Genomic DNA, 27,590 nt, shown 5'->3' on the forward strand with positions numbered 1-27,590 from the left:
CACTTTTAATTTTTTTCATCCTCCCCTGCGCTATAGCCCAGACAAGTGCAAACACGGGACCCCTTTTCTACACCACGGAAAAATAATATTAAGGCGATTCACACTTTCTTTTGCGTATCGATTATGAGGTCCTCACCGGATTATGAAACACGCACAGAGTGGAGGACTGACAGTGCCATCACAGCCGATTAATGGCGGGGCGTCTCACCAGTCTACACAAGGCGATCATAACGTCAGCGAACACATCTCTCTATACTATATAAAAGAAAAAGGCAACTTTCCTTTCTTTACACCTTTTTTCCTTTTATCCCAAACCAAAGCCTTTCTCTCTTAACACTGCAGAGGACACAAAACTAATTTTCTTTAAATGCCGGTAAGGCACATTACCAGAGGCACAAATTTGAGCGCTCACATAGAAAATGTAATTTCTATACCACAGCCGTCGTGTAGCGCCTTTCAAAAGGGATCTACTACCGAGAGATGATCCATATATATTTTAGCTGCTGTTAGTTACTTACCTGTTGTGTTACACAGTCTTTAAAATGTAGTTTCCCTGCAACCACTCCAGTAGTGCTCAATGTACCTGTACTTCTTAAAGCGTTAATGTTTTACTGTTTAATAACTTATAGACTATATTTTATTATTTTTCCCTTGCACTCAGTGACCAAAGCTATACACACACATATAGACACATACAAACATACACACAAGTATATATATGTGTATATATATATGTATGTATATATATATATATATATATATATATACATACACACACACACACACATACATACACACATATATATAATTTGTGTATATATATATATATATATATATATATATATATATATATATATATATATGTGTGTATATGTAGATATGTATATAGATATGTAGATATGAAGATATGTATGTGTATATATATGTATGTATGTGTGTGTGTGTGTGTGTGTGTGTGTGTGTATATATATATATATATGACAGCAGCAATCCAAGCTGTGAGAAAACACTAAAAAGGAGGCATGTCAGGCGTTGTGGTACATTTTCTGATGCAGCTAGACGAAAAAACTTTGTGACGCTGCGCCAAATACACAAAACAATTACTTTGACAATCATGTTACATTATTTTTAAAATGTTTCCTTTTCTTTCCCTTTCCTTCTTTAACACACTACTTCTCCGCTGCCAAGCGGGTATATAGATAGATAGATAGATAGATAGATAGATAGATAGATATATATATAGATAGATATGAGAACAACATATATATATATATAGAGAGAGAGATAGATAGATAGAGATATATAGATAGATAGATATGAGAACAACACTCATATCAATGACAAAACAATTACATTAACAATCAAGTTACGTTGTTTTTCAAATTTTTCCTTTTCTTTTTCGTACCTTCTTTAACACACTACTTCTCCGCGAGCTGGTATTCTGCTAGTATATATATACATACATATATACATATATATATATATATATATATATATATATACACATACATACATATATATACATACATACATATATACACATTGTTGTCCCCGGCCGGGACGCCCAGGAGGGCCAATGGAGGGCTTGTGCCGCCTCCAGACCGCGAGGGGGCGTCTGTCCTGGTTATGTTGGGGGCCTCGGGTACAGGGCTTGGAAGCCCAGCCCTGTAGGGACCGTGGCCACCGCCAGGCGGCCCGGTGCCTGAGGAACCTGGAGCCCAGCACCGCCACACGAGAAGTGCTGGGGAGAAGACAGGAGACACCGGACGGCTTCCGGGTGCACAGCCGGCACTTCTGCCACACAGGGGTGTGGCCAGGACTGATTGCCGGGAAGCAGCTGGAGCTCATCCGGGTTCCCATTTAAGGGGCAGCCTCCCTCCAGTCATTAGTGGATGTCGGGTGGAAGGGGACAGAGCTGGAGAGAGGACGGGAGGCGGCCAAGAGAGAGAGGCACAGTGACTAAGAGGCCTGGACTTTGGGGAATCGGTGCAAGAGGCACTGGGGTTTGCAAGTGCACTGAACTGTATAAAGTATTGTAAATAAATGGTGTGTGGTGGAACCATGTTGTCCGTCTGCCTGTGTCCGGGTCCCAGTTCACAACACACATTATATATATATATATATATATATATATATATATATATATATATATATATATACACACACATACATACATACATACATACATACAAGAATACCACGTGTCAATTTCACTGATTCACAGTTTTGCAAATACAAAACATTTTCAAAACTTTATTACTAAATACTGACTCACTATTGTGGTATTATTATGTGAAACTTCTTATTCCTGGAAAGAACTACAATACTAGTAAAAAAGATTATATGTTGAGGGTTTCCCTCTAGACATAAAACTGAACACTCAGCTCCATAACAGGTAAAATACTGTGATTTATAATATAATTTAGAAAACAGAATATGTACTGCAATTCAAACTTTTATCTTTTCTTTAGGACCAGGTAATATTCCTGATCATAATGCATATTAAATCTAAAACATCACATTAAATATCTGAACATATTCCTGTGATCATTTTAAACTCAAAGAGAGAGATACAGCGAATTGCTGCACCCACCACATGACAAACCAACTCAGGAACCCAGATTAGGGCCCAAGTGCAGCCATGTGGTGGGTGACACCTCAGCACCACACTAAGCTTGTCTTTAATTCAAACTTGTAGTACTGAAAAATAAAAAAAAAGACATTTGCCAATCAAGCACTACAGTAATAAAAATAATGTGCCCACACTATTAATATACAGCAATAATTTCCATACTCGTTTCTTAATCATATTTCAAATATGTTTTAAAGCGCAGAGCATAACATGATCAAACTGAAATCAGGCTGTCAAACAGATTGTGATTGAGGCCCTATTAATCTGTTAAAGCTCAGAGCACTCAGTAGATATTTAGCATTAACAACTTGAAATAATATAACATTTTGGTTACAATATGAAAGTAAACTGAATATGATAAACATTTAAAAATATTTTATTTACATTATTACATACAAACCAATCTTCCAACCTATATTTCTGACAGTACAGAAGGTTATACTTTTATTTTGATTTGTAATAAATAATGATGCAAGCAAACAAGGTACACAAGACTTGTTTTGCAGAGTTCATAATACACTTTATCACTCTTTTCCATTCTTCCTTGGGAGGAGGGCCCTTACTATACAATATATTATTTTAGAACACATTAATGATATAGGTATACAGAAGTATTACTATACTGTACTGTATTTGAAGTTATAAAATAACCAAGGGAGACTTTCTACATTGAAGTGTGACAACTGTACAAAAAAGGGAAAATGTTTAACAATCTGTACTTTAAAATAAACCTAACTTAAATCAGAAAATGTCACCAAAAATAAAATGTGCACAATAGTCTTAAATTTATGTAATATCTCGGCATCCTTTCATTTTTCATGTTGAAAAAAAAATGTAAAGTAAAATGAGCAATTACACTTTGTTATGCCATCAACACATTCAACTTTACTTTTGAGTTCAGCAAAGTGGGTGTATAATCTCCAATGCAGGTTTCACCATGAGACAGAGAAAAAGGTAATATACTGGTTTAGTACTGGCTTAATGTTGTATATTAATAAACATGCATGCACATGCATTCCCACACGTAAACCACATAAAGTATAAAAAAAAGAAATTTAAAAACAAATTAAATGCTGGAATTTATACAAAGAAAATAAAATAATATGAAGAACAATTATGTCTTTTCCTAAACATTTAAATAACTGAATACAAAAGGATATTAGCTGCCCATGGTGTGTTTTAAAACATTAAAGAACAATTAATTTGAATCTATACTGTACTAAAGTAAACAAAAACAAATATAATCATGTTTAGTAGCTAGTGAAGAAAAAAAAAAAACTTTTAACACTCAACTCCTGCATTTGCAAGTTCTGATTTATTACTAATAGAAACAGCATTTATGCACACAGGATGTGTTTGTTGCAAAACATTAAACAAATAGTATGGACAAGACCCCCTCCCAAAACACACAAAGAAAAAAACTCCACAAATCTACATTTGTGTGATGGTAAAAAATTTTCAGCACATATTTTTCCTGTGATGCTTAGCCTTTCATTAAACTATTTCCACCATTTTCAAAAATGAGTTCATTTTGTTGATTTGGTGTCTATTGCTATTTTCCAATAATTATGTTTTACCACAGTGCTCATCTTTCTTAAAAACAAAATGTTGTATACAGTACAGATGTACAATAAAAAAATTCAAATTCAGGTATATTGACACAATTGTGCCCTGTCCCACACCATGTTTAAAAAAAAAAAAAAAATCACACAAAACCAAGTAAACAAGGAAAACATAATTGAAAAGGCAATTAAAAGTGGAAGCCATCTGAAAAGAACTCCCATTCTTGATGGCAACATTAGTGCATTTTTAAGGTCCTGAGCCTGTAAAATGATCAAATGCACGCAAAATTCTTTGATTTTGCTTCAATATAAAAATCGATTTATATACCATATTGAAGTGAAACGTAAATCTTTTGCAGAACCAGCTGACATTAATTCTTTATAACCTAATAAATGTATGTTTTAAGATGTCAAATGCAACAACAAGATAAAAAATGAATACATAACATTATCTTTGCTTAGTTGGGAATGGATTATTAAAAGATAAAGTAATGTATATAAGGTACGCTGTACACTAAAAGGAGACATCCTTTAGATTATCTGATTTTACATGTTCTACAAGTGTATTTGCAAGGACAAGACTAGACAAAGGCAAGACTTAAGGAGGATAAGACTGAATCCATAACAGAAGCAATGATGTGAGGGGCTGAACAACTCCATTGAGCAACACAGTAAAACCACAAGGCTCTGTCAGACCTTTCATCACCAGGACAGTACCAAGCAAGGCACCATTGGAAGGAAAACACATGTAAAATGAGTCTCTGTAGCACAGTAAATGCTAATCTGGCCGGAAGATGGGTGTCTTCGGTAAAAATTCTATGAGGATAACCTGAAAAAGAAAATGGGGGTAGGGAAATGAAAACCAAACACAGGAGAGAGAGAAAGAAAAGAGTGGTTAGAGTGACAAACAGCTAATGGCTTCCTGATGTCAGCACAGTCTTTTGTGGCACTACTAAATTCCAAAATTGTAATTAGCATGAAGCTGGAAACACTTGCCACCAGCTATGGAAGGAACCTTTCAAAAGGACCCTTGACCCCATGGTATTGCACTCAAAATAACCCAACAGAATCAGCCCATGAAGTATGTTCATCCTTTAATTGGAAGGTCATTAAGTAGCTTGTGTTCCACAGCATGTACTGAACAAGATGCTCCACATTGAAACTCCTGCCCTGAGTCTTTAAGGTTCTAAAAACATACGGTGACAGGTCACTTGACATGTCAAACATTAGAGGTAAGGGCAAGGAAATGTTTAGCTAACCAGCTTTTATGATGGCTATCATTCTGAATACAATACATGCTAATTAATTGGAAAGCGTATTAAAAAAAAAAATCTTCAGCTACAAGAGGAGTTTGACAACAAAATTAAGCAATGACCATAATCATAGCACATAATGAACCTTTGTTACGTTAATAATGCTTTATTCTTGCACTGTTTAAATTTACTTTAAAATAATCCTGTATATAGTACACACCAAAACAAAATATTCAAAGTAGTATAAAACCTAATACAATTACTATTAAATATTAACAGACACACTGTCAAGTTAGTAGAAAATGGGTCTGATGATGTCAAATTGTGTTCAACACCTCCTAGCTTTTTTGTTTGTTTATTGATGCAAATAAAGCCCATGCTGATTGAAAAGATGAAACTAATTAATTCTGTCAACTCCTCCTTTTTCCTTTAAACCATTATACATCCTTGTCACGTGCCACACAACATCATAAATCAACATCTTTAGTATTGATGCTGATACAAAAATCTATAGTAAGCACTGCAATGAATAGGGGTTTTCACTCCTGCACAAAGCCAGTTTAAAAAGTCTTTTATGTTTAGAGTATGAAACAAGCCTTTCATCAATAATTGCCTAGATGCCTATGAATAAAAAAAGAGATATTGAGAATAGACGGTTTTGTGAAATCTCAGACCAACGCATTAAATGTTTTGTATTTCTGACCCCTCTCTCACTTTAAACATATTAAAATCACTGCTGCATCTCTTGATGAGGTCTGAACAAGCTAGAGTGTTGTAAAGTGGCTTTTAATGAACTCCACTCAAACTATTATTATTAAAGAAACTTAAAGGTGTAAATAAACTTGCTTATCATATTAAAACGTAAAACATCTCACAACTTCTACAGCTCTTATGCAAACAATTACACTAGTACTTAAAACAGATGCAGATATTTTTTTCTACGTTGCTGCCAATATTACACAGAAAAATTATCCCAACTATGAGTTTCATTAATTTAAAGCATAATCTATGCAATATTTAAAAAGATGGATCTTATAAAGATACTTTTCAAAACAAGCTACTGCTGTTTAAGACATCTTATAATAAAAATAAAATTAAATGAAAAGGCCTCTTTATAAAGGATTCAGGCACAGTAGGAATTCTAACTTCCAGCTTACTTTTATTCAGTAGCTCAAATTTCACACCCCATCAAGACATCTTCAGGCTGTTTTAGCTTTTCAATTAATTTATTATTTTTCTCAACGCAGATCAAACCTTGTTTTCAAGCCATTCATAACTTTATAAATCAACCCTGCACGTGAAAACGCGCATCTGTGAACCGTAGAAAATCAGTCCACTCCAGCAATTAAGCATCTTGACACCTTTGCTGATAAATAATCAGCAAAAGAAAGAGATCAGAAGTAAAATAAATGATTATTTAATAGAGAAACTCACAAAACAGCGCTCTAACTTACATATTCCATCATGTTATTCGTTTCGCATTTCCTTTTGCTTAGCCTCCAGTGCAAGCACAGCTGGAAAGGGAGGAGAAAAAAAGAAGAAAAATGACTTCCATTTTATTGCAGCATCCAGACAAACCCATTTGTCCACCTTTCATATTTTTAGCTCAACAAAAGCATCTGTTTCCATACTGTGCAATTCAGACCCCAATGGTTGGAACCCCTTGGAAAAAGCTGCTCCCTGCGGTACTCACCTTGTGGTATAACCTATTGTTTTCCCATTCTAATAACTTCTCGATCGATCTTCGTGTCTGGAAGACAAATGAGAAAGAATTTTACTCTTGACTGGCTGCTGAAAAACTGCGTTGCAGCTGCTGGTCTGAAAAGAAGAAGAGTAGAGAGACAGTGACTGAATACAGGGTGGTCTGCAGTGCCCTCAAAGCACCTTCAACATTAAAAAGTAACCAGAATAGAAATACCCTTTTTAATCCATCTATTGATAGGAACAAATGAAAATTGCTCAGTAGCAGATTTCCTTTTCTCAACATAAAACACCACTTAAATATCTCTATAATTGCTTTGGCAATGTGGATCTCAATTCTGAATTTGCTCTACTGTCACAACAAGTGGTGCTTTATAAGTCTACCTGTTGTCTCTTTTCAGAACTCACAAAGAATATCGATTGGCTCAAGTTAAAAAAAAAAACCAAAAAAAAAAAAAAAAACCAACAACTTTTTACTGAAGATTTAAAAATACACTTTAAAATGACATTTTATTCACTATTAGAGCTAATGAGGTTTATTTTGTTCTCAAATAAATAATTTTTCATACTAAAGTATGTTTGTATATGTTTGGGGAATTTATCAAACCAAACACAAAATGGTATAATAAATCAATATTAAGTAAAAAAAAATTATATAGTCACAACCTTTAATCAGTTTCTCTATGCACTGGTTGTGGGGAGTCAGATCCTATCCTAATGAAAAAAAGGGACAGATTCTGGACGAAGAACACTGGATATCATAACATGCATACTTCAACCACACACATTGGCCGCTAATGTCTCAATTTAACTTAATGTGTACGTTTTTTGGGATGAGACTGAAAATGTAAGTGCTATATATGAAGAAAAATCCCAAGGGCAGTGGAAATAAGTAAACCTTGGGTTCTGGAAGAGACAGTTGCACTAAATACCGACCAAATAATGAGTACCATTACTGGCAGAAAATTAATAATAAGCCTTTATTTATAAACAAATATCCAACTTAGCTGAGATAAATCACTGCTAATGGTTCACTTCATGATGCAGCATTTAATTAAGTACAGAAAGCATACAGTGCCAAAATAATAGAAGGTAAAATAAGCCTCCTTTTATAGGAACCTAACTACATCTTAATTTTGTATTACCTCCACTATCAAGCAATCCAGTTACAATAGTGAGGGACACCAAACTCACTATTTAGTTAAAAGCACATATGATTGATTACACTCAAGTTATAAAAATGGGACCCTTTAAGAAGAAAAGCTACCAGTATCTGTTTTCCTTTCATTTAAGACTATGTAAACTGAACATAGGACAAGAGCTCTACAATATCAACGTGTAAATAAAGAATTCCCTTTAATCCAGCATTATATAGAGGAAAACACTTAAATTTCATCACTTCATGTAAGGCTATCTCAGGTACTTCAAACAAGCAGAAACCTCACATTCTGGATATTGTACAACAAAAAGAAAAAACATGCATAGTACTGAGCACCTATTTAGAGTATAAAGAAAATACAGTAAACATGTAAATTCCTAATTCATTAACTCATTGCTAAATATTAAAATATTTTGTGTCAATCAAATATTAATTCATATATTAATATGATCTGGTTATACATATTACTATGGCTAAGGTATGCATTGCTTATATAATTTATTATTTTAAAATACTGTAAAGTGGTAATACTTCAGGTATGGAGATTTTCTCACAAGAAAATACAGTACATTCTATTTTTTATTTTTTAGACATATAAAGTATGGCAAATGTCAAAATACAACTTCACATGAAAAGGGACTTTCCAGAATAATACTTTAATTATAAGGAGAGGCACGAATGAGTAGAAAACAAAGCTACTTTATATATATATATATAAAAAAAGTTAGGTTGACAATTCTTCCGTATAAAAAGTAAACAAAAAGTGAAATTAATGTATTGAATGTATTTTAACCAACAAGCTGGTATGATTAAATTAAGCAGGACTTAAATTTACTTTACAAAAATGTAATATGCATTAAATGTTAAATAAATATAAAATTAGCTCACTGAAACACTGCAAATATTTAACAGGTTACAGTTTCCTTATATCAAACTAAAGTACTGTATAATTTGCTTAACTGAATAAAATGCAAAAATGACGGCCTACACATATAAAGAGTACAGTAAATCAGTAAATACTCTAGAAAAGTAAAATATTTCAATTTAAAAACTACATATTTTCTAACTTTTCTACAATAAAATGCACAAATGATTCTATATAGTGATGGACCCATCTTTTATATGAGCTAAAAATGCTATCAAACAAATATTGCAAACACTAAAGTTGTTGATCTTTGCCTATCTCACTGATCAAACATATGAATGAAATTGCCCGCACCAGATTTAATTTTATTTAAAACAAAAAAATATTAATAGCTGTATATAGTTTAACAAAAAAGACATGTGCATGAAAAAAACACCAATTTAAAAAAAAAAATCTACTGGTAATGGCCTATTTTATTATGTATGTGTATTTGTATGCATAAGGTAATGGCATAGAAGGGTATTCTGTATGTAGCATATGTCTCTCTGAAGTTCTTATAATTCCTGCCCACCTTCTGAACTTGTACAGTATGTTCCACTATGTGTTCTTGGTGGGATGGAGAGGAGGTTATTCCAAATCAGTCTAAACTACCTACTACTACAAGGCAACTACAACTAATCAAAGTCAAAATCAGAATGACTTGCTTTAGTAGGTATACTGGACTCCCTTCTATATAATATACACATTCAATAAAATTGAACTTGATATTTTAATATTACTTTAGTTACATGCTTATAGCGCAAACCAAATGAATATTTACAAATTTATAATGATGCATCAATCAATATAAATATGTCATTAATCAAGATGAGAAATTAATTTATAAATGAATATCAGGACTTCTATTGTACATGATATTTTGAATTAAAAAGCATGTAAAAACACTTTATTAAAATGTCAAGATGAATCATAGTTATTAACACTATTTTTGAGGATTTCAAATAATTTCATCTCATCAGTAAAACTCCTTCTCTGTTATGAGTAAACAACAGCCGCATATTTTGCTTTGAAATATGTTCCCAGCTACACAGTGACCAAAAAGCAAGCCTTATTAGACTATATCGAATACTGCAAAGGAGAAAAATGATGAAGCCAGGTGTCAAAGGGAAAGGAAATGCCAGAGTGTTAATAATAAGCCTTAATTTAGCAATTAGGGGGCATTTAAGCCCGAAATGAAGTTTAAATTCACTACCTAACAGAGCTGTAGCTACAATTGCTTATTTGAGGAGAATAAATATATGTAGCACTTGATGATAATGATGATGTTTTTTTTTTTTAAATAAATCTTTCTCCTGCTAGATAAATGTATTTCCTATCAATGTACAAGTGAAGCCATGTCAGAGTTTGGGTCAACAGAAAACCTTAAATTCTACTCTGTATTACCAGCTCAAATAACATACTGAAGCTTTTTTTTCTAAAAATGCAAACAAAGTAATATGAAACCTAATTTTCAGAATTAATCATGTTTATGTTTTAATATTCCTTTTGAAATGAGTTTTAAAAATCGTACAATCATTAGTTAGTGTGCTTTAACATAGACAAATAAACCAATAGTTCAGTGCATCTATCTTAGTTTACATTACACATATTTAAAGGTGGCTTACCTCCCTCTTATATAAACAACTCAACAAAGATGGTTACAAGTTGACAATTTCTAGTCTATCTATGAAATCAAATAGTGGAATTAAGACTCAGTTCAGTCAGTGTGCCCCCTGTCTAGCCTCCAAACCTTTGTTAACATTAGTATTCTGAATACTGGCTTGGGGGGAATCGATTTGATTCTAATCACACCATGAAAAGAACATGATCTAACTGCTTTCAGCACTTCGTAAATCTGTACAAGGTCCTTTTGCACAATGCAGCTCCCAATTTAAAAAGCACTGAATGTCTCGTCAGTGACTTTGTGAAGGGGTAGAAAAGGGAGGGGTAAGTGAACAAGAATCGGACATAAAAATTCCAATAGTTGTTTAAGCTGCTAAGTTCATTTGCATCACAGCAAACCTGAAAAAGCCTGACCTCTCAAACCGCCTCTCAGGTCTATGAAGTTGTAGCCCTGACAAGCCCACATTGACAGAGCTCATTGACTCTGAAAGGCTACTCTATCAATAGGGAAAAAATGGCATTAAGGTTTTTTTTTTTTTGCACCAAGTAGGCATCTGCCTGCCCACCCGCTGCTAGACTGACGGCAACACTGACAAAAAAAATCTACCTTGAGGTTTGTTCTCCATATTAAAAAAAAAAAAAAGAGAACTTGTATAAAATTAAACTAATTTGTCCTGGATTCCCAGCACAGTTTTGTCTAAAAACAAACTAATTTACAGCTCACAGAGACATCAAAATAATTTGTTTTATTAAAGTCAGAACAACAACATTTTCTGTGCTAGCAAATAACTGCCAAAGAATAATACTTGTGCAAAAGAAAATGCATCTTCAATCTTTGCATGCTAAGATAATTACTAAAATCAGTTGGATTGTAAATAACTGAAAAGTTAAGACTGCATACAAAAATTAAACATTTGGAATGACTAGGTTCTCATATCTAGATTAAAAGTACCTATTTACATGCAGCATTCAACTTTTGTATTTCTTTTTGAAAAATCAATGCCAGTTTAGAATTATATCTAACTTTGTGTGCACAACAAAGTGGATTTAAATAGGATTTAAGCCGCAATGTTATATACAGGGTACACAGTTTTTAAGAATACCATGGGGAAGGTGCCAGGCATTTAAAGATGACTTATAGTCAAATATATAGGCAATTTATAACAGCTGACAAACCTAAAGCCATTCCTCATCAATAGGTTTCCAGAGTGAACCTGACCACCATTGAAAGACTAGCTAACCAGCACAAGAAGAATGCATACACAAAGAGATCAGCACAGAAGCTAGGATAGTTTAGTTAAACAGGTGTGAATTCATCAAGTATCAAATGTCATTCATTATTACTTTAACTATGATAGCCCTCAGTTATTGACTTATGTCTTACTTTTGTTTGTAATGCTTCAAGTGCTTAAGCACTTTGAGCTACATTGTTTGTATGAAAATGTGCTATATAAATAAATGTTGTTGTTCAGACAATAAATTTAAAGAAATTACTAAATTTGAAAATATGTAAGGTCCACGCTTTGCACAAGATTAAATAAATGTGCTTCAGTCATATCTGTAATTTTAATTTCTGAAATTAGACGTGTCTAATTTGTCTTGTGCCTTTGATTCATTATCAGATTCATATTATTACATTAATAGGTTATGTTTCTATTGTCAAAGAACAGAGAACGGCTAACTTAAATTTCCATTTCTTCGCTGTATTTCTGTTTCTAATCATTTATTTCATCTTTACAGACAAATATTTTCCATATTACTGTTATCAGAATCTGTACTAATCAAAATATATAATGACACCTCTCTCAACAGCTTTTTCATCAAGACAGGATTAAACCCTGAAACAGACACTGCAGGATAAATGTACACATGTATGTTTATGCATATAGCCAAAACTAGACCAACATACAGACACCTTGCCTTGGGGATATAGGAGAAAACTGGAGCATCAGCAGATAATCTGCTCAACTGTGGGAAGAATATATAAAATCTACACAGAATGTAAGCCCTAAGAGCTGTAAGGCAGTACGACTAGAAACATACAGTGTTTCAGTGTGATGTAAATGGTCTTCAAATAGGTTAACTTTTTATTACCTTGAATCTGAAACATTTAGGAAGATTAACATCTACTTATATTATGGGGTTTGGAATCATTGCAGAATGCCAATGAAATTTAATATCTAGAATTTATCTTTAATGATGAACATTAAAACATATGAAGCAATGGCACAGCTTAATGTTATACATTTAGGCTACATCTCAAGAATAAAGTTTTAAAGCTGGTTAATACAGAGAAAGACAAATAGGAGATCAACGCACAGTAAAAACAAAACAAAAAAAAAAAAGAAACTTCTGCAAGCTGCATGGCATGTCACAGGACGTTGTGAATTAAGTAGGATCATGCAGCTCTCTGAAGTGTAGCTTCTTTCTTTCTTTCTTGACAGGTGAAAAAAAGCACTTGCACGTGCAGCTTAATTAATCACTGCACTTGACATCTCAGTGATTTACAGTGAGAGGCAGGTGAGGGACTACAAAACCGAAAAAGAAGTACTCAATGCATACAATGTTTCTAGCACCCAGAGATGATACGCATACAAATTATAAACAACATCCAGAAACCACTTGGCCGACTACTTCTCTTTACTCTTTTAAATAAGTAAACTGAATTATATTTCACCATAGCAGAAAAAAAAAAAAACACAGTAACAAACCTTTTTCTCTTTCGCTTCCTCTCTGCACTTACATTATCCTTGTTGAAGTGAGAAATAACAGTTAAACCTACTTGTAAAGTAATTTCAAGAGCTGAAAAATAAAGGGTACATGAGAGCTTCTTAATTAAATTGCAAGTATTTAAACTCTTATCTGGAATGTTGCTTTTTCTTTTCATTATTTTAGTTTTAAATTTAACACCAATTTATAAATTAAACAAACCCTCAGATAGGCAGCTTTTAAGCAAAAAAACAAATCACAATTCCGTTATTTTCTCTATTGACACTTCTTCCTTCATCTTTATTGAAGCATAATTAGCTGTTTTAGATATATTAAAATTACAAGATTACCTCCAAATAGGTTAAAACAGGGTATGAACATGTTATGCTTACTGAATATGTACAACACACTGCTAACACTTATTGTGGCAATAAATTTATTTAATTAATATATGTTTACTTAAGCTGTCAATATTCTAGCAATGGACAATGCCGATTCTGGGAAGAGTAAGAGGTGGCAGCTTAGCCAAAACACATAGCCTTTCCTGTGCCTTGTATTTAATCTGTCAGTTCATTATATGTGCATTGAAGTATACAATACTGACCTCATGCATCTTTCTTGATGTTTAATTTTCTTCTGTGGTTATGTTGTGTTTACTTGTAGAGTTGGTTGAACTTTGTCTAAATTAAAAAATCCCTAATCTGGCTAATACTAACTGTGCAAACAAGTTTGTATTTTATAAGTACAGACCTAGTTGCTCTTATAAAAAGTGACACTGGAAGGATAGCTAAAGATAGATTTACTATATGGTCAAATGTGGTAAATTATGACCAAACTTCTGCTTGCTAAGCACTACTCTCCATGTAATACTGCAGAAAATGATTTTAAACTATTAATTGTCAGTATATATAATCTGGTTGCTGTATTCTGCTTCAGAATGCCCCACATTGTATGAACATCACAATTAATGTTAGCCTGCTCAAAAAATTTTAATGTCAAGTTATTTCCTGACATTTAGACCTAGTAAGGTTATCGAGTGGTGTACTCTAGTCTCTTAGTAGTAGGCACATGCTACAATCAGTGAGGAGAAAATTAACACATAACTAATTAAAAAAAAGGTACAAAAAAAATCAAGACATAGAGGAATATCATGCAAGTGATCAAAAAAAAAAAAGCATTTAACAATTAAAACAAAAACTGAAAAAAAAAAGGCTTGAAGGTGCACCACAAAAATTAAAAGCAAAGAGCATGTGAAGTAAAATTTGTTCTGTGAAAAAGTAAGTACACTACATATGTTATTTTCTTTTTTTTTTTTTTTAACATATGGATATATCAAGATTTCATTTTCATTCAAATAGATGTATTTAATATAAATACAACATAACAAACATCATGCCACATTTACATTTTGCATTCAACTGTATAATTTAAATAAATATAACCGCAAATTTCACATAAAAAAGCAAGGACATACCTACATTTATCATTACCTTAAATACCTAAAATACAATTGTGTGCACCAAATTAGATGAGATAGAATAAATAATTAGAATATCATTAGGAAAGATCTTTGAGGAACCTGTCTTATTTAAGCCTCACACGTTTAGTTTGGTTTGGTTTGTTCTTTGTTGAAGTGTGTGTTATCACCATGATAACAGATCGAAAGAGCTCTATGAGGCATGCAGAAAAGAAATTATAAATGTCAATGAATCAGGAAAGGGATTTAAAAAGATCTACAACAAATTTGAAATCAACCATTGTACTGTCCAGAAGATTATCTACTATACAAGTGGAGAAGATTTCAAACAGCTGCCAACTTGTCTAGGCCAGAATGCCCAGCACGTTCAGCCTTAGAGCAGAATTTAAGATGCTGAAAGAAGTCTCCAAGAAATCAAAAATTTCATCATGAGACCTACAGGTAGCTCCTGCTGCTGACAGTGTCAATGTGAATGAGTGTGCCATTGGAATGGGGCAGTGCAAATTTATTATTATAGAAGGTGTGCCAAGAGGAAAAATGTCCAGAAAGAACATAAAGAGTAGATAAAAGTTTGCCTATGAACACCATGGTAAAGAATAAGATTTATGGAACAAAGTGATCTAGAGAGACATGGCAAAGACAGAGCTATTTGGCCACAGACCCAGAAGATATATTTACTGAAAAGCAAAGACAGCATTTGATCAGAAGAACAGGATACTAACTGTAAGGCACAGTAGTGTAAGTGTTATGGTTTGTGGCTGCTTTGCTACGTCACGGCCTGAGAAGCTGACCATCATAGAATCCACTATGATTTTTTCATTGTATTAGAAAGTGCCAGAGGATATTTTGAGACAATATATGAGAAAACTAAGGCCAAAATGTACCTTGCAACATGACAATGACCTTAAACATAAACATAAATTTCTTATATATTATTGCAAAGTCAAATTTTCATTGTTTACTACCCTAATTATACCACTTTTATCTATAAAACACAGTTTAAATAAGGATCAAATCTTGATATATTACAATCAGGACTGTATAGTTAACCCATGCATATGGAAAAGAAAGAAATGTCTCAGGCGGAAGAAAATCAGGATCAAAGCTCATGGGCTGTAAAATAGAAGGGTCATAAATGTTTCTGGCCTTCGATGTGTTGAAGACTAATAAAAATCCCTAAGCTGTTGGGATTTTAAAGAAATGAAAGAATTTATTTATAAACCATAATTAAGCCTAGTCAGTTCAGATCAGAGTAGTGCCTGATCTGGAAGGTTGTGAATGCGACTCCAATTCTCAAGATAAACGAAATGGACTTCAGTTGATTACAGACCAATAAGTCTTAATTTAGCACCATGCAAAATTATGGAAATTAGAATGATAAATAGATTAGAATACTATCTTTATGAGAATAAATATATCAAACAGACACCATTGGTTTAATCGGAGGAAGAACAAGACAAACCAAACGGTTATATTGTTTTTTAAAAGGCAACAGCAGTAGTAGATAAAAAAGCAAATTAAGTAATATAATTTATATAGAATTGCAAAAAGCGTTTGACAGTTTCACACCAAAGATAATTTTAAAAACACAATACCACTGGCATCAAAAGTAAATTATAAAACTGGATCCCATGTTGGCTGCTTGACTGTAGTAAGGAGTACAGATAGGAAGAAAATGTTGCACATGGGCCAAAAGTGGAGTCCCTCAAGGGTCTGTGCTTGGGCCATTGCTTTATTCTAATTTATGTTTATGGCAGAGATTTTGGTATAGTTAGTACAGAAATCTGCAGAAATTTGAGTAAACAACAGATACTGTACTTAAGAGACAGACAAAACAATTAAAAATAAGTTGACAATCTTCAAAAAAACACCTGGAATGTAGAAAAAATATATAATCCTAAATGCAGCCACAAGGAAGAGTAATTATAAATATAAGATGGTTGATGACGCTTAAATTGTATGATTAATGATGTTTAAATTGGTACAATATTCTCATCAACTAAATAGTGCATAAGAAAACAAATATATCATATTGTAAAAACTGTTGAATATATAGCAAATCAAACAATATTTGATAATATAATTCATAAATAACAGTTCATCTAGAGCAACCTTTTTACACCTGCAGACTGGCGAAATGAGGAGAAATATTATGCAGACCAGCTGACAGTTAAGACAGAAATAAAACCCAATGTAGATAGTATTTTATTTATTAAATTTAATGTTATAAAATTTAAATTTTTTGTTAGTGCAGCATCTGCAGCTGCTTCTTTGTTAGAAAATTTGATATACATGGCTGCAGTGTTGTTTCTGATTTAACACCCATTCAATTTCTCTGTTTAGCTTTTATTACTGACAAGGCTGAGAAAGTCATTTCACACAAATAGGAAGTAAAAAAAAAATGACCAACAATTTGATAGCTTTATAACTCAGAAATGGATATTCTTTTTTGAGTGATATCCAAAATTGAGACAATAATTGCATTTTATGTCTAGAACCAGAGTGACATCAGAAGACAACTCGATCAACTGCTTTTTCACGAGGATCACGTGTACATAATTTTATATCTTCCAAGAAAGGATTATTAATCCAGAGGTTACTTTATGAGGATCCTCATTTTCATGGAAATAATTATTAAAGTTTTCAGCTAATGCCCTTAAATGTTGACTTATTATGTTGAATAGGACTTTCTGGTTGACATCAGAAGCAATCAAAAATTGTCAAAAGTGAACACATTTCTATATCTTCCACTTGTATGTGACTATCCCAAAGAGTCATGTATGGCTCTTGGACAACATCCATTTTATTTCTAAGTGTAAAAATATTTGTACAAGACCCCTGCAGAGAAATATTAAGTTCATTAAGTAGGCTAAATATATCTGCCATATACGCAAGCTTAGCCATTCATTTCTCATTCGACAAAGGCTCTACTAGGCATACTAGGCTCGATAGATAAATCCTTTGACTCCGACTCCTTAGTTTCCAGTACTTCCGATTCCCCTGTAGTTAATATGGTAATGTATTTTCCATGTTGATTGAAGGAAGGCAACATACACATCACTTAACCACAGAACTACTGGCTAGGAAGCTGACTCTCTAACGTATTGGCCAGTTTAAACAAAAGACAAAAAAAATGAAAAAAATAAGTGTAAAAGAGGGGTTCAAGGACCTCTGGAAATGCGCTAGTTTGCAGGGTTTAGCTAACAAAAAGCCAAGCGCAGGAGTCACGGTCCGATGACTGGTGATATGAGACTGCTGAATTCCAGTATTTTATATTTACTTAACTTAAACAACTGAAACAAACAAATAAACATGCTGTAGATAAAACAATATGGCGGAAAGAAAGGTCTGTCGTGAACAGGTAACCACTTCCGGTTGAGGGCGTGACCTCATTAAACTTTCGTACAATAACGTTTTATTTATTGTTTTCATCAAGTGGCTATAAAGTAGTAGCATGCATAAAAATCAGGAACAGGAACTTTACTAGTTTAAAAATATAAACCACGTTCTTTGATAGTTTTAAAACAAAAACAAAGCTTAACTACATGAACAAAAAACAAAAACAAAAGCTGGAAAACCTAAAATAACAGTTTATATATTAAACTTGGAATACAGTTGTAGAGTAGAATAGCTGTTAAATGCAATCCAAAATTAACTTAATGTAGTGTTCTAAGAAATAGAATTGCTTAGGCCAGATCCTCTTTCATCGAAGCTCTTAAATCTGACTTGATTATTTTTAGGGCAAAAATAGTCTTTCATCACTGACTTGGGTGGGTGGCATTGCTGTTACAGTTCTAGCCACATCACTAATAATCTGTAGATAAACAAGGATGGCTTCTTCTACAGTCAGTTTTGATAAGATATCATACTTTCCAACTTCTTTTAAATCTTTAAAAAAAGAATCACTTTATTTGGATATTTACTGGTCGTTTATCTTTCACGCATAGGTGATGCCACTTTGCTTTTGAAACTTCCATTTTGTCCAATTAGGAATCAAAGTTTTAATTGTTCATTTGAAGAAGATGATCCTTAGTTACCAGTGCTTATAGCTTCATCCAACGGTGGTGTTTCAGGTAGTAGTAATCCCTTCATGCAAACTGCTACATCATAGAGTGCCTTTTTTCCATTAGTAATCTGGTCACTGCTCAACAAAATTCGGCTCATTGGATCAACATAAATAGCAGCTAACATGATTTGATTATCCAGTAAGATACTCTCTCTTTTTTTCATTGAAGATACAATGCCATCATCTATTAAACCTCCACTTTTGTTTATGCAATATATCAAGCTCTTCCATTCCAAGAAAAAATTACCAGGTGTTAAATCTTTATATTGCAACCTCTTGGTGACAGTAAAGGGGGAAGAAAATATACTTTACAGTTCTTTTACTAGTTTCCACTCCACTGGCTTTCAGTTAATAAAACATTTTCATTGTCCAGTTCTTCAAGAAAGTCTTTAAGTTCAATCAAATGCTTTACCATCAAATAAGTGTTTCCCCAGCGTATTGTTTGATCCAAAATGGCTCCTTTTCCTGCATGTCTTTTCAAAATGGCATCTGTTTTAGGGACCCTGGCTGCAACAGTTACTTGCCTCAATTTGCCAATTAGAGTAGCTGCATGAAGATCTTCCAATCCATCTCTTATTGCAAGTTGCAGAGTATGAACAGCGCAACGCATATTTTGAATAGTAGTAAGCTTAGATGTTTCTTCAGCAATGTTATCCAAAATTGCCCTATTCTCTTTGGTTTCACTTTCTCCAATACTTGCAGAACTGTCTTCCTCTATTATCTGTTAGTCACTTCAGCTACTTTATTCATTTTCTCAATTGTGCTTAACATATTAGAAGCATTATCTGTCACAATGCATAGAATCTGTTACTTTTTAATTTCATGATTACATCTTGCCTGAAAAAGGGGCCTGAGTTGCCTCGAAAGCTTGCATATTGTAAATTACTGCCGCTGGATTATGTGAATTTCCCCTTGGGATTAATAAAGTATCTATCTCTCTTTTTAGTTAGCCAATAAAAGGTGTCATTTTGCTTGGCTTTTCTTTTTAATTTCAAAATCTTTTAGAACACCCTCCACTAACTTCTGAAGATAGTCAGTGGTGTGATGTGCCTGGGTGTCCTTTACTGCCACAGTCCACGTTACTGTTTTATTATTTTCATCCACAAATCTAACATTAATAACAAAATAATTGACTCTGTGACGTTTACACGCATCCATCCATGGTTTTTGAATTTTTCAGGTGTCATTGTTATGGTAACTTTGTCAAATATTAAAAATTTTCTTAGTTGTGCTTGGTCTCCAGTAGATTTCTGAACATGTTTTATCCCAGAACTAGATTGAATGTTTTTGCTATCTTTCTCATTCACAATTTGCAGAGTAGGATTAAAACGTTGCAAGTGTGTAGCACACACCAACACCTACATCATTACACTTGTTTACACTCAAATTAACTTGTTAAACACATTATATCTGAAACAAAATGAAAACGTAATAATCCAGATTACAATATGTGAATGTCAGGTTGTATAATAGCCTAGCTGAACTTCACACTAGTAGTAACACAACTATGCACTGGGCTTTATTCTTACATCAGAGAAGTACATAATTATGACTTGTTTGTGAAATGGGACATATGAACTTGCTATATTTTTTTTCACCACAGTTTAACTTTATTAGGAGTCGGTACATTTTTGTCGACTCCGACCCCAGGTACCCAAAATTGTCTCCAATCCTGACTCCACAGCCCTGCTACTAGGTCTGATTTTCGCTCTCGCAGAAATTGCTTTACTTCTTCCCTCAGTTCGAAAAGGTGTGCAAGAACCCTTCCTCTTGAAAAACACCTCACTTCTGCATGGAGAAGGAGAATTTGGTGGTGTGAGTCCATACTCTCACACAGTGTCATGAAAAGCCTGACTACAAATTTCATTAATGATCTTCACCATGTCATTCATCACATTATTTAGTTCAGTAGAAAGCTTCTTTGCAGCTAGGTGCACCTGGTAAATCATACAGTGGACAAAATTTCTAGGTGTGCAATTTCCTTTATTTTTCTCAACTGTTCCCTAGTGACGTCCAGTCATGTTTGCAGCACCGTCTATACACATTCCAAAGCATTTGCTCCAGTCTAAGCTCTGCGCTTGAAAATACTCATCAAGAGCATTAAATATCTCTGAACTAGTGGTCTATCCAGGTAAATCAAGGCAACAAAGATGTTCTTTTCTTAAGTCTTCATCTTAACTATATCTCACGAAGCAAAGTAGGAAAACATGGTTACTCATGTCAGTTGATTTCGCTGAAGCTGAATCGTGAAACGTTTCGATTTTTTTATCCCCTTTACATCTTGCTTTTCAATATTGGTGGCCATATCAACAATTCTCCTCTGAATGGTGGTGTCCAAAAACGGTATAGCCTCTAGCTTTTTAGTGGCTCGAAGACCCAAAATTTCTTGTACAACATCTTAAGACTTTACTAACTCCTCACCAATAGTAAATGGTTTTTTCATTTTAGTTATTTGAAGAGCAACTAAATAAGATGCTTGAAGCAGCAACTTGTCACTAGACTTCATCATTTTCATTTGACTTTTCTGAATTTTCATGTGGTCACGTAATCTTTCAAAAATGTTTAGTAGCTTATCAGTAAAATCTATATGTTTTGAATGCAAATGACCTGCAAGTTTGGAAGGTTTCATAGCGTCATTTGACAGAATTTCAGAACATACTACACACAAAGGCTGTGTTGATAGTTCACTGCCAGGGGCTACAATGAAACCAAACTTTAAATACGCAATGCCTAATAAAGTTTCCTTTTCTCTTTTTGGTTTGTATTTCACATTCCGAAGTATCAACAGATTTCTTTTTCTTTGTTTCTTCTAAACTTGTAGAAATACTACCTGGCATTCATTTTCGGTACCATCACTACTTTTCTTCAAAATATTGTCCTTGTCTCTACTAAAGAAGTTTAAAAGGTTTTGTTGTTTTACTTTTTTTATCTCCATTTTGTAGGATTTCAAACTTTATTTAAGAAATAACTTGTTTTCCAAAATACAACACAATATTAGAAAACAATAAGCACAAGCGTGATAAAATAAGAATTTTTGCAACGAGTTGTCGACAATATTGGCATTCAACAGCCGCGCATTTTGCCTATACTCGTTGTCGCGTCCAGCATCCCACTCGCCCCGCAACAATGTAGTGCCTGAATCATGTAGCTGCTATATAATTCGGATGAAATGTTTCACGGACCACCAGGATTTTTTTTTTTTTTTTAATTAATTTTATTACAATCCATACAAAGCAATCAAGTTTTTACAAAAAGAAGAATTGAGTTAAGAACAGATCAATCCCCACCCCTGAGAGAGAGCAAGCCAAACGGCGTAAAATTTAAGGCTTGTAAACATACCTAAATTAATAAATTCTCTGTGCTTTATAAACTTATTTTAAAATATTACTGATTAGATCCTGCCATGTTTTGAAAAAAGTCTGTACAGATCCTCTAACTGAGTATTTGATTTTTTCCAATTTCAAATAATATAACACATCGGTTTCCACTGACTTAAAGAGGAGAGTTTGGGTTCTTCCAGTTTATCAGAATGAGTCTGCGTGCAAGAGTGTAGTAAATGCAATCACAATTTGTTTGTCTTTCTCCACTTTAAGGCCCTCTGGAAGAACCCCAAACACAGCTGTTAATGGGTTAGGAGGGATTGTGAGTCCAAGGCTGTCTGAAAGGTAATTAAAAATTTTTGTCCAGAATAATGTTAATTTGGTGCAGGCCCAGAACATGTGACCCAGTGAGGCTGGGGCTTGGTTGCAACGTTCGCAGGTTAGATCATGCCCTGGAAACATTTTGGAGAGTTTTAGTCAAGACAGATGTGCTCGATATATAATTTTGAGTTGTATAATTGTATGCTTTGCGCATATGGAGCTCGAGTGAATTCTCTGCATTGCTACTTTCCACTCTTTTCTGATATATTAATTGAGAGATCTTTTCCCAGTGTCCTCTTGGATCTTTGAAAGGAAGGGATTGTAAAATGATTTTATATATTGTAGGGATGGAGTCTGATTCCTTGAGATTGAGCAATATTTTTTCCAGCGTGGATGAGGGTGCAAGATGAGGAAAATCTGGAAGGTTCTGTTTAACAAAGTTCCTGATTTGAAGATAGTGAAAGAAATGTGTAGCTGGAATGTTAAATTTAGAATGTAATTGTTCATAGGATGCAAAGACGTCGTCTATATAAAGATCTCTAAGCAAGTTAATTCCAAATTTTTTCCAGATATTAAAACTACATATGTTTGTGAAGGTTGAAAGAGGTGGTTCTCTTGCAGAGGTGCCACAGGTAGAAGCTTCTCCGTCTTAAAATGCTTTCTACATTGGTTCCAGATTTTAAGTGAGTGGAGCACAATTGGGTTATTAGTGTATTGCCGATAACGTGTGTTTATTGGAGTGCAGAACAAGGAATACAAATAAGTACTGCAAGATTTTACTTCTATTGCGGTCCAAGCCTGTGTATGTTCTTCTATTTGTGTCCAGGTTCTTATCGCCTTTATATTTGCCGCCCAGTAATAAAACTGGAAGTTAGGTAGAGCCATGCCGCCTTCTGCCTTTTGTCTTTGTAGGGTCGCTCTTTTGATGCGTGGATGTTTTGAATTCCAAATAAATGAGGTTATTGTTGAATCTAATTGCTTAAAGAATGATTTATTAATGTATATTGGGATGTTTTGAAATGAAAAAAGGAGCTTAGGAAGAATATTCATCTTAACAGCAGGAAATTTTCACAGACCACCGGTTGAAGAACACAGATCTAGAGTACAATGTGCAGTTCTGATCACCACATTACACAAAAAAAAAAAGATAGCAGGACTAGAAGCAGCACAAAGTTGGGCAACCAAGTAAATCCCAGAAATAAAAGGCATGTCATACTCTGACAGGCTATGGAAAGTAAACACTATTAAGTTATAATTAAAGACGGCCCAATCCAGGTTTTAAAAATTCTCAAAGGCAAATTCTCAAAGTTGATTCAGAATTTCTTCAATTAAATAGTGATTCACATACTCAAGAACATAGATGGAAAAAAGATTTGCGTTTTACACTGAAGTCATGAACGACTTCTTGAAAGAATGGAGGAGAGTCGGGAGGAAACTACCATTTAGGCCTTGTTCACACGGGCGTTAAGTTTTTGGATAAACGAACTTACTCTGAACGTCCTAGACGTTTATGTTGCATTTTGTGGTGGCGATCGATTGACTTCTACACCGGCGTTCATTTGTCTCTGTCTAACGCCAGCCTGCAGCCCAAATTGTAGTTTGTGTGTTAACCTGTGGAGGCAGTGTCGGGAACTGGATATGAAAGCCCTTGTCGTTTTATTTGAGGTGCCTCCTTTCAATATGGACTATTTTGCTATGTTAGATATTAATCTTCTTGTTTTAAAATACTCGTAATACGGCGACGTAGGGAGAGAAAAATCGCCGCCGCTACTGGGTTCATCCTCTGACTGCACAACGTCGGGTTAAAGCAGTGCTTCTCAATTATTTTCTGTCATGCCCCCCCTAGGAAGAAAACATCTCGCCGAACTATAAATAGTATCATTTGTCAATAAAATTGTTATAAGTACACCTCTGCATAACACTGTATCCTTATTAACGTATAAGAGAATAAAAAAGAAAGAAATATGGACCAATTTACAACAAAGAATAGCTTTATTAAATGTAACAGAAAAGATTTAAAGTGCATTCTAAATTCAAAAAAAATTTAAAAGAAAAATAAAAAGCATGTTCCCCGAGGTCAAACGCACCCCCCTTGACGGAGCCACGCACCCCACTATTTGAGAAACCCTGGGTTAAAGGAAGTTTTTTTGTGCTTTATGAAGAAATGCTAAAATTTCCGCAAGTTTTTAATTACTGTCGGATGTCGGTTTCCACTTTTGATTGTCTGTTGCAGCTGGTGCAATGCCACATTGCACCGATCAACCAATATGCGACTTGGTGTTAGCCCAAGAGAGACTACTTGTCACTTTGAGGTAAGGAAACAGTAGTCGAGCATGCGCATACACCGGTGTTATGCACTGAAATGCCCCCCTGGATTGCCCCCCCTACATAATCGTTATCAAATATTATATTAGAACATAAATTAATAGGTTCATGGTTTACAAATTACATGAGACAATAAAATAAAATAAGCAATATGAAAATATATATGTTGTATATGAAAACATAAAATATTAATATTTTTCATATACAACATGTAAACTTATATATATCCGGTCCTCCGCGTAAAATAAACGCCAAGAGAAAACGAACTAGAAGCGGTTTCCTTGCGTCGTTGGGTTTTGAACGGCAAGAAAAGCTGCATGCAACGCTTTTTGATGCCGTATAAACGCTGCTGCCGACAAACGCGACGCCACCAAAGCCCGTGTGAACACTCTCATTGACTCCTATGTGTAGAAAACACTCGGCGCTTGATCCACGCTCACCGGACGCTACGAACGCAAAAAAAACGCTCGATTTTAACACCCGTGTGAACAAGGCCTACGTATCTTGATAAAGATCTGGACAACTTACCTATTAACCAATTACTCAAGTTTGATGGACTGAATGATCCGTCCTCTCTCAACAAATTTATGGACATATAAGTGAACTCTTCTTATAGAATAACTGGTAACTCAAATAAGAACAAATTAGCAGTATTGCAAGTTTTATGGCAGTGTAGTATCTATGCATGCTAATAAATAATGTTTGTGATACAAAATGGCTACTGCTGTAGTGGCATAACTTTTTTCTGTGTTACTCAGTTTTAAAGTTTATTTGCAACTTGTTCACTACTTTTCCTCAAAACCTATCATTTTATTTAGTAACCCAATAATCTGTTTCAAAGTCAAATTGGACAGATCTCTAGTCCAAATTAAAGCTGGACCTACCCCTTCACAGTACACATTCTCTCACACACACCCATGCTAATTCATATTGGGTCAATTTACAATCATCAGTCATAATCTGGATTGATGTTCGGCTTTAAAAATTAACTAGGATACTATTTCTCCATTGTATTTTTCCAAGCACTCAAAACCATCACTACTATACAAGCACTAATAGTTAATACATTAGATTTCACTTATTTTCAGTATTCCCATAACTTTCAGCATCATGCGTGGACATGAAAATGTAGGCATGCCTTTTCTATAATGCTTCTGCTGCTTTTATGTTTTATTCTACAATACGTTTCATTAAGAAAGGCAATGTATAAAATTAAACTGCCCCTTTCTACAGAAGGTAATGATTAGAGGTTCAGAGCCATGCAACTACCATCTTAACCATACTTACCCTCTTACTGAGGCAAATTACTGGCCACATACTGCAGCCTAGAGTACAGCAGCAACACAAGCAGCCACACAGCAGCCATCGCACATTGACAGGGAGATTTTTTTTCAGGCAACTGTTAACCCTGTTAATGCTGGCTCTGAATTCTTCTGGAGCTACCTGCAAAAAATAAATAAATCCAATTAAAAAAATGAAGTATTTATGCATGGTTAAAAAGATAGACTCCTAACTTTTGAGTGATTATTTTTATGTATATCTATCAATGGCCTATCAATGCACACAGCTCTACATTTTTGTACAGTAAAAAAATAGTAATTTCTTTGAATACTAAATCTTACTTGTAACAACGCAAAACAGAATAATGAAAATACATGATAATTTTTTTAATGAAAAAAATGACAAAAAAGAAATGAGACAAGCTGCCCTCACAATTCTCTGGCTTAACCTACTGATGGGTCATTTTATATTAACTATTTTTGTAGCATCCCAATGAATAGGAGTTTGGAACATACTTGTATGTGCATTTAAATTGTGGATTGCTGTTTAATAAAATAGCTTCTCACACTGTACAAATTTTATATTAAAAAAAAAAACTTTCCTTTATACATAAGCATGTTTATTTACCCAAGTGAATAAGTATTTTGAAGCTGTTATTTAAAGACAAGGCACATATAACTTTATCGAATGTTACTTTATAAATTTAACTAAATTTCAGTTGTTTACTTTCATCTACTGATTTACTATTTATAGTATTTCATTTATATTGCTGATTTTTTTGCTAGAATTAAATGCAGTATGACAGTTCCACCAGAAAGGAAACAAACCTGTGGCTTTTTGATTATAAGATGAGACATTAAATGCTTATTAGGTAAAATAGTTTAATGGTTTACAAGTGACAAGACTGTATGGCTAGTTCTATGGATGTAAAATGACATACATATTTTCCACTTCTGACAATAAACAGATTATGACTAGTTTCCTCATGGAATAGTAGAATTTCTTTCTGAATTTAATGGTACTTAATTGGCATGGTGCTTTTAACAAAAATCGCTTTAAATCTCAAGGGACCTCATGTATAAAATGTTGCGTACGCACAAAACTTGTGTACAACTGTTTCCACACTCACATTGAGCTGTATAAAAAAACTAAACATGGTATAATGCTACACACATTTTCACGGGAGCCTCAGACCATGTGTATGCATGTCTCTTCCCTGTTTTGTAAATGGGCAGCTTGCCAACGCCAAAGTGGTTT

The 27,590-nt window shown here is 34.0% G+C and overlaps 1 protein-coding gene across 1 annotated transcript; it reads right to left on the reverse strand.

Annotated features, from left to right (window-relative positions):
• Positions 1-4,681: 4,681 nt before the first annotated feature.
• Positions 4,682-26,558, reverse strand: LOC120527607 (cysteine-rich hydrophobic domain-containing protein 2). Its single transcript, XM_039751204.1, has 4 exons — positions 26,340-26,558; positions 7,141-7,197; positions 6,902-6,961; positions 4,682-5,023 (listed from the first exon to the last, which is right to left on the reverse strand). Exons 1-4 carry the CDS (start codon positions 26,541-26,543, stop codon positions 4,973-4,975), a joined length of 372 nt encoding a protein of 123 aa, XP_039607138.1. The 5' UTR covers positions 26,544-26,558; the 3' UTR covers positions 4,682-4,972.
• Between the last annotated feature and the right edge of the window lie 1,032 nt (positions 26,559-27,590).

This window comes from Polypterus senegalus, chromosome 4 (assembly GCF_016835505.1).
Source record: "Polypterus senegalus isolate Bchr_013 chromosome 4, ASM1683550v1, whole genome shotgun sequence".
NCBI lineage: Eukaryota > Metazoa > Chordata > Cladistia > Polypteriformes > Polypteridae > Polypterus > Polypterus senegalus.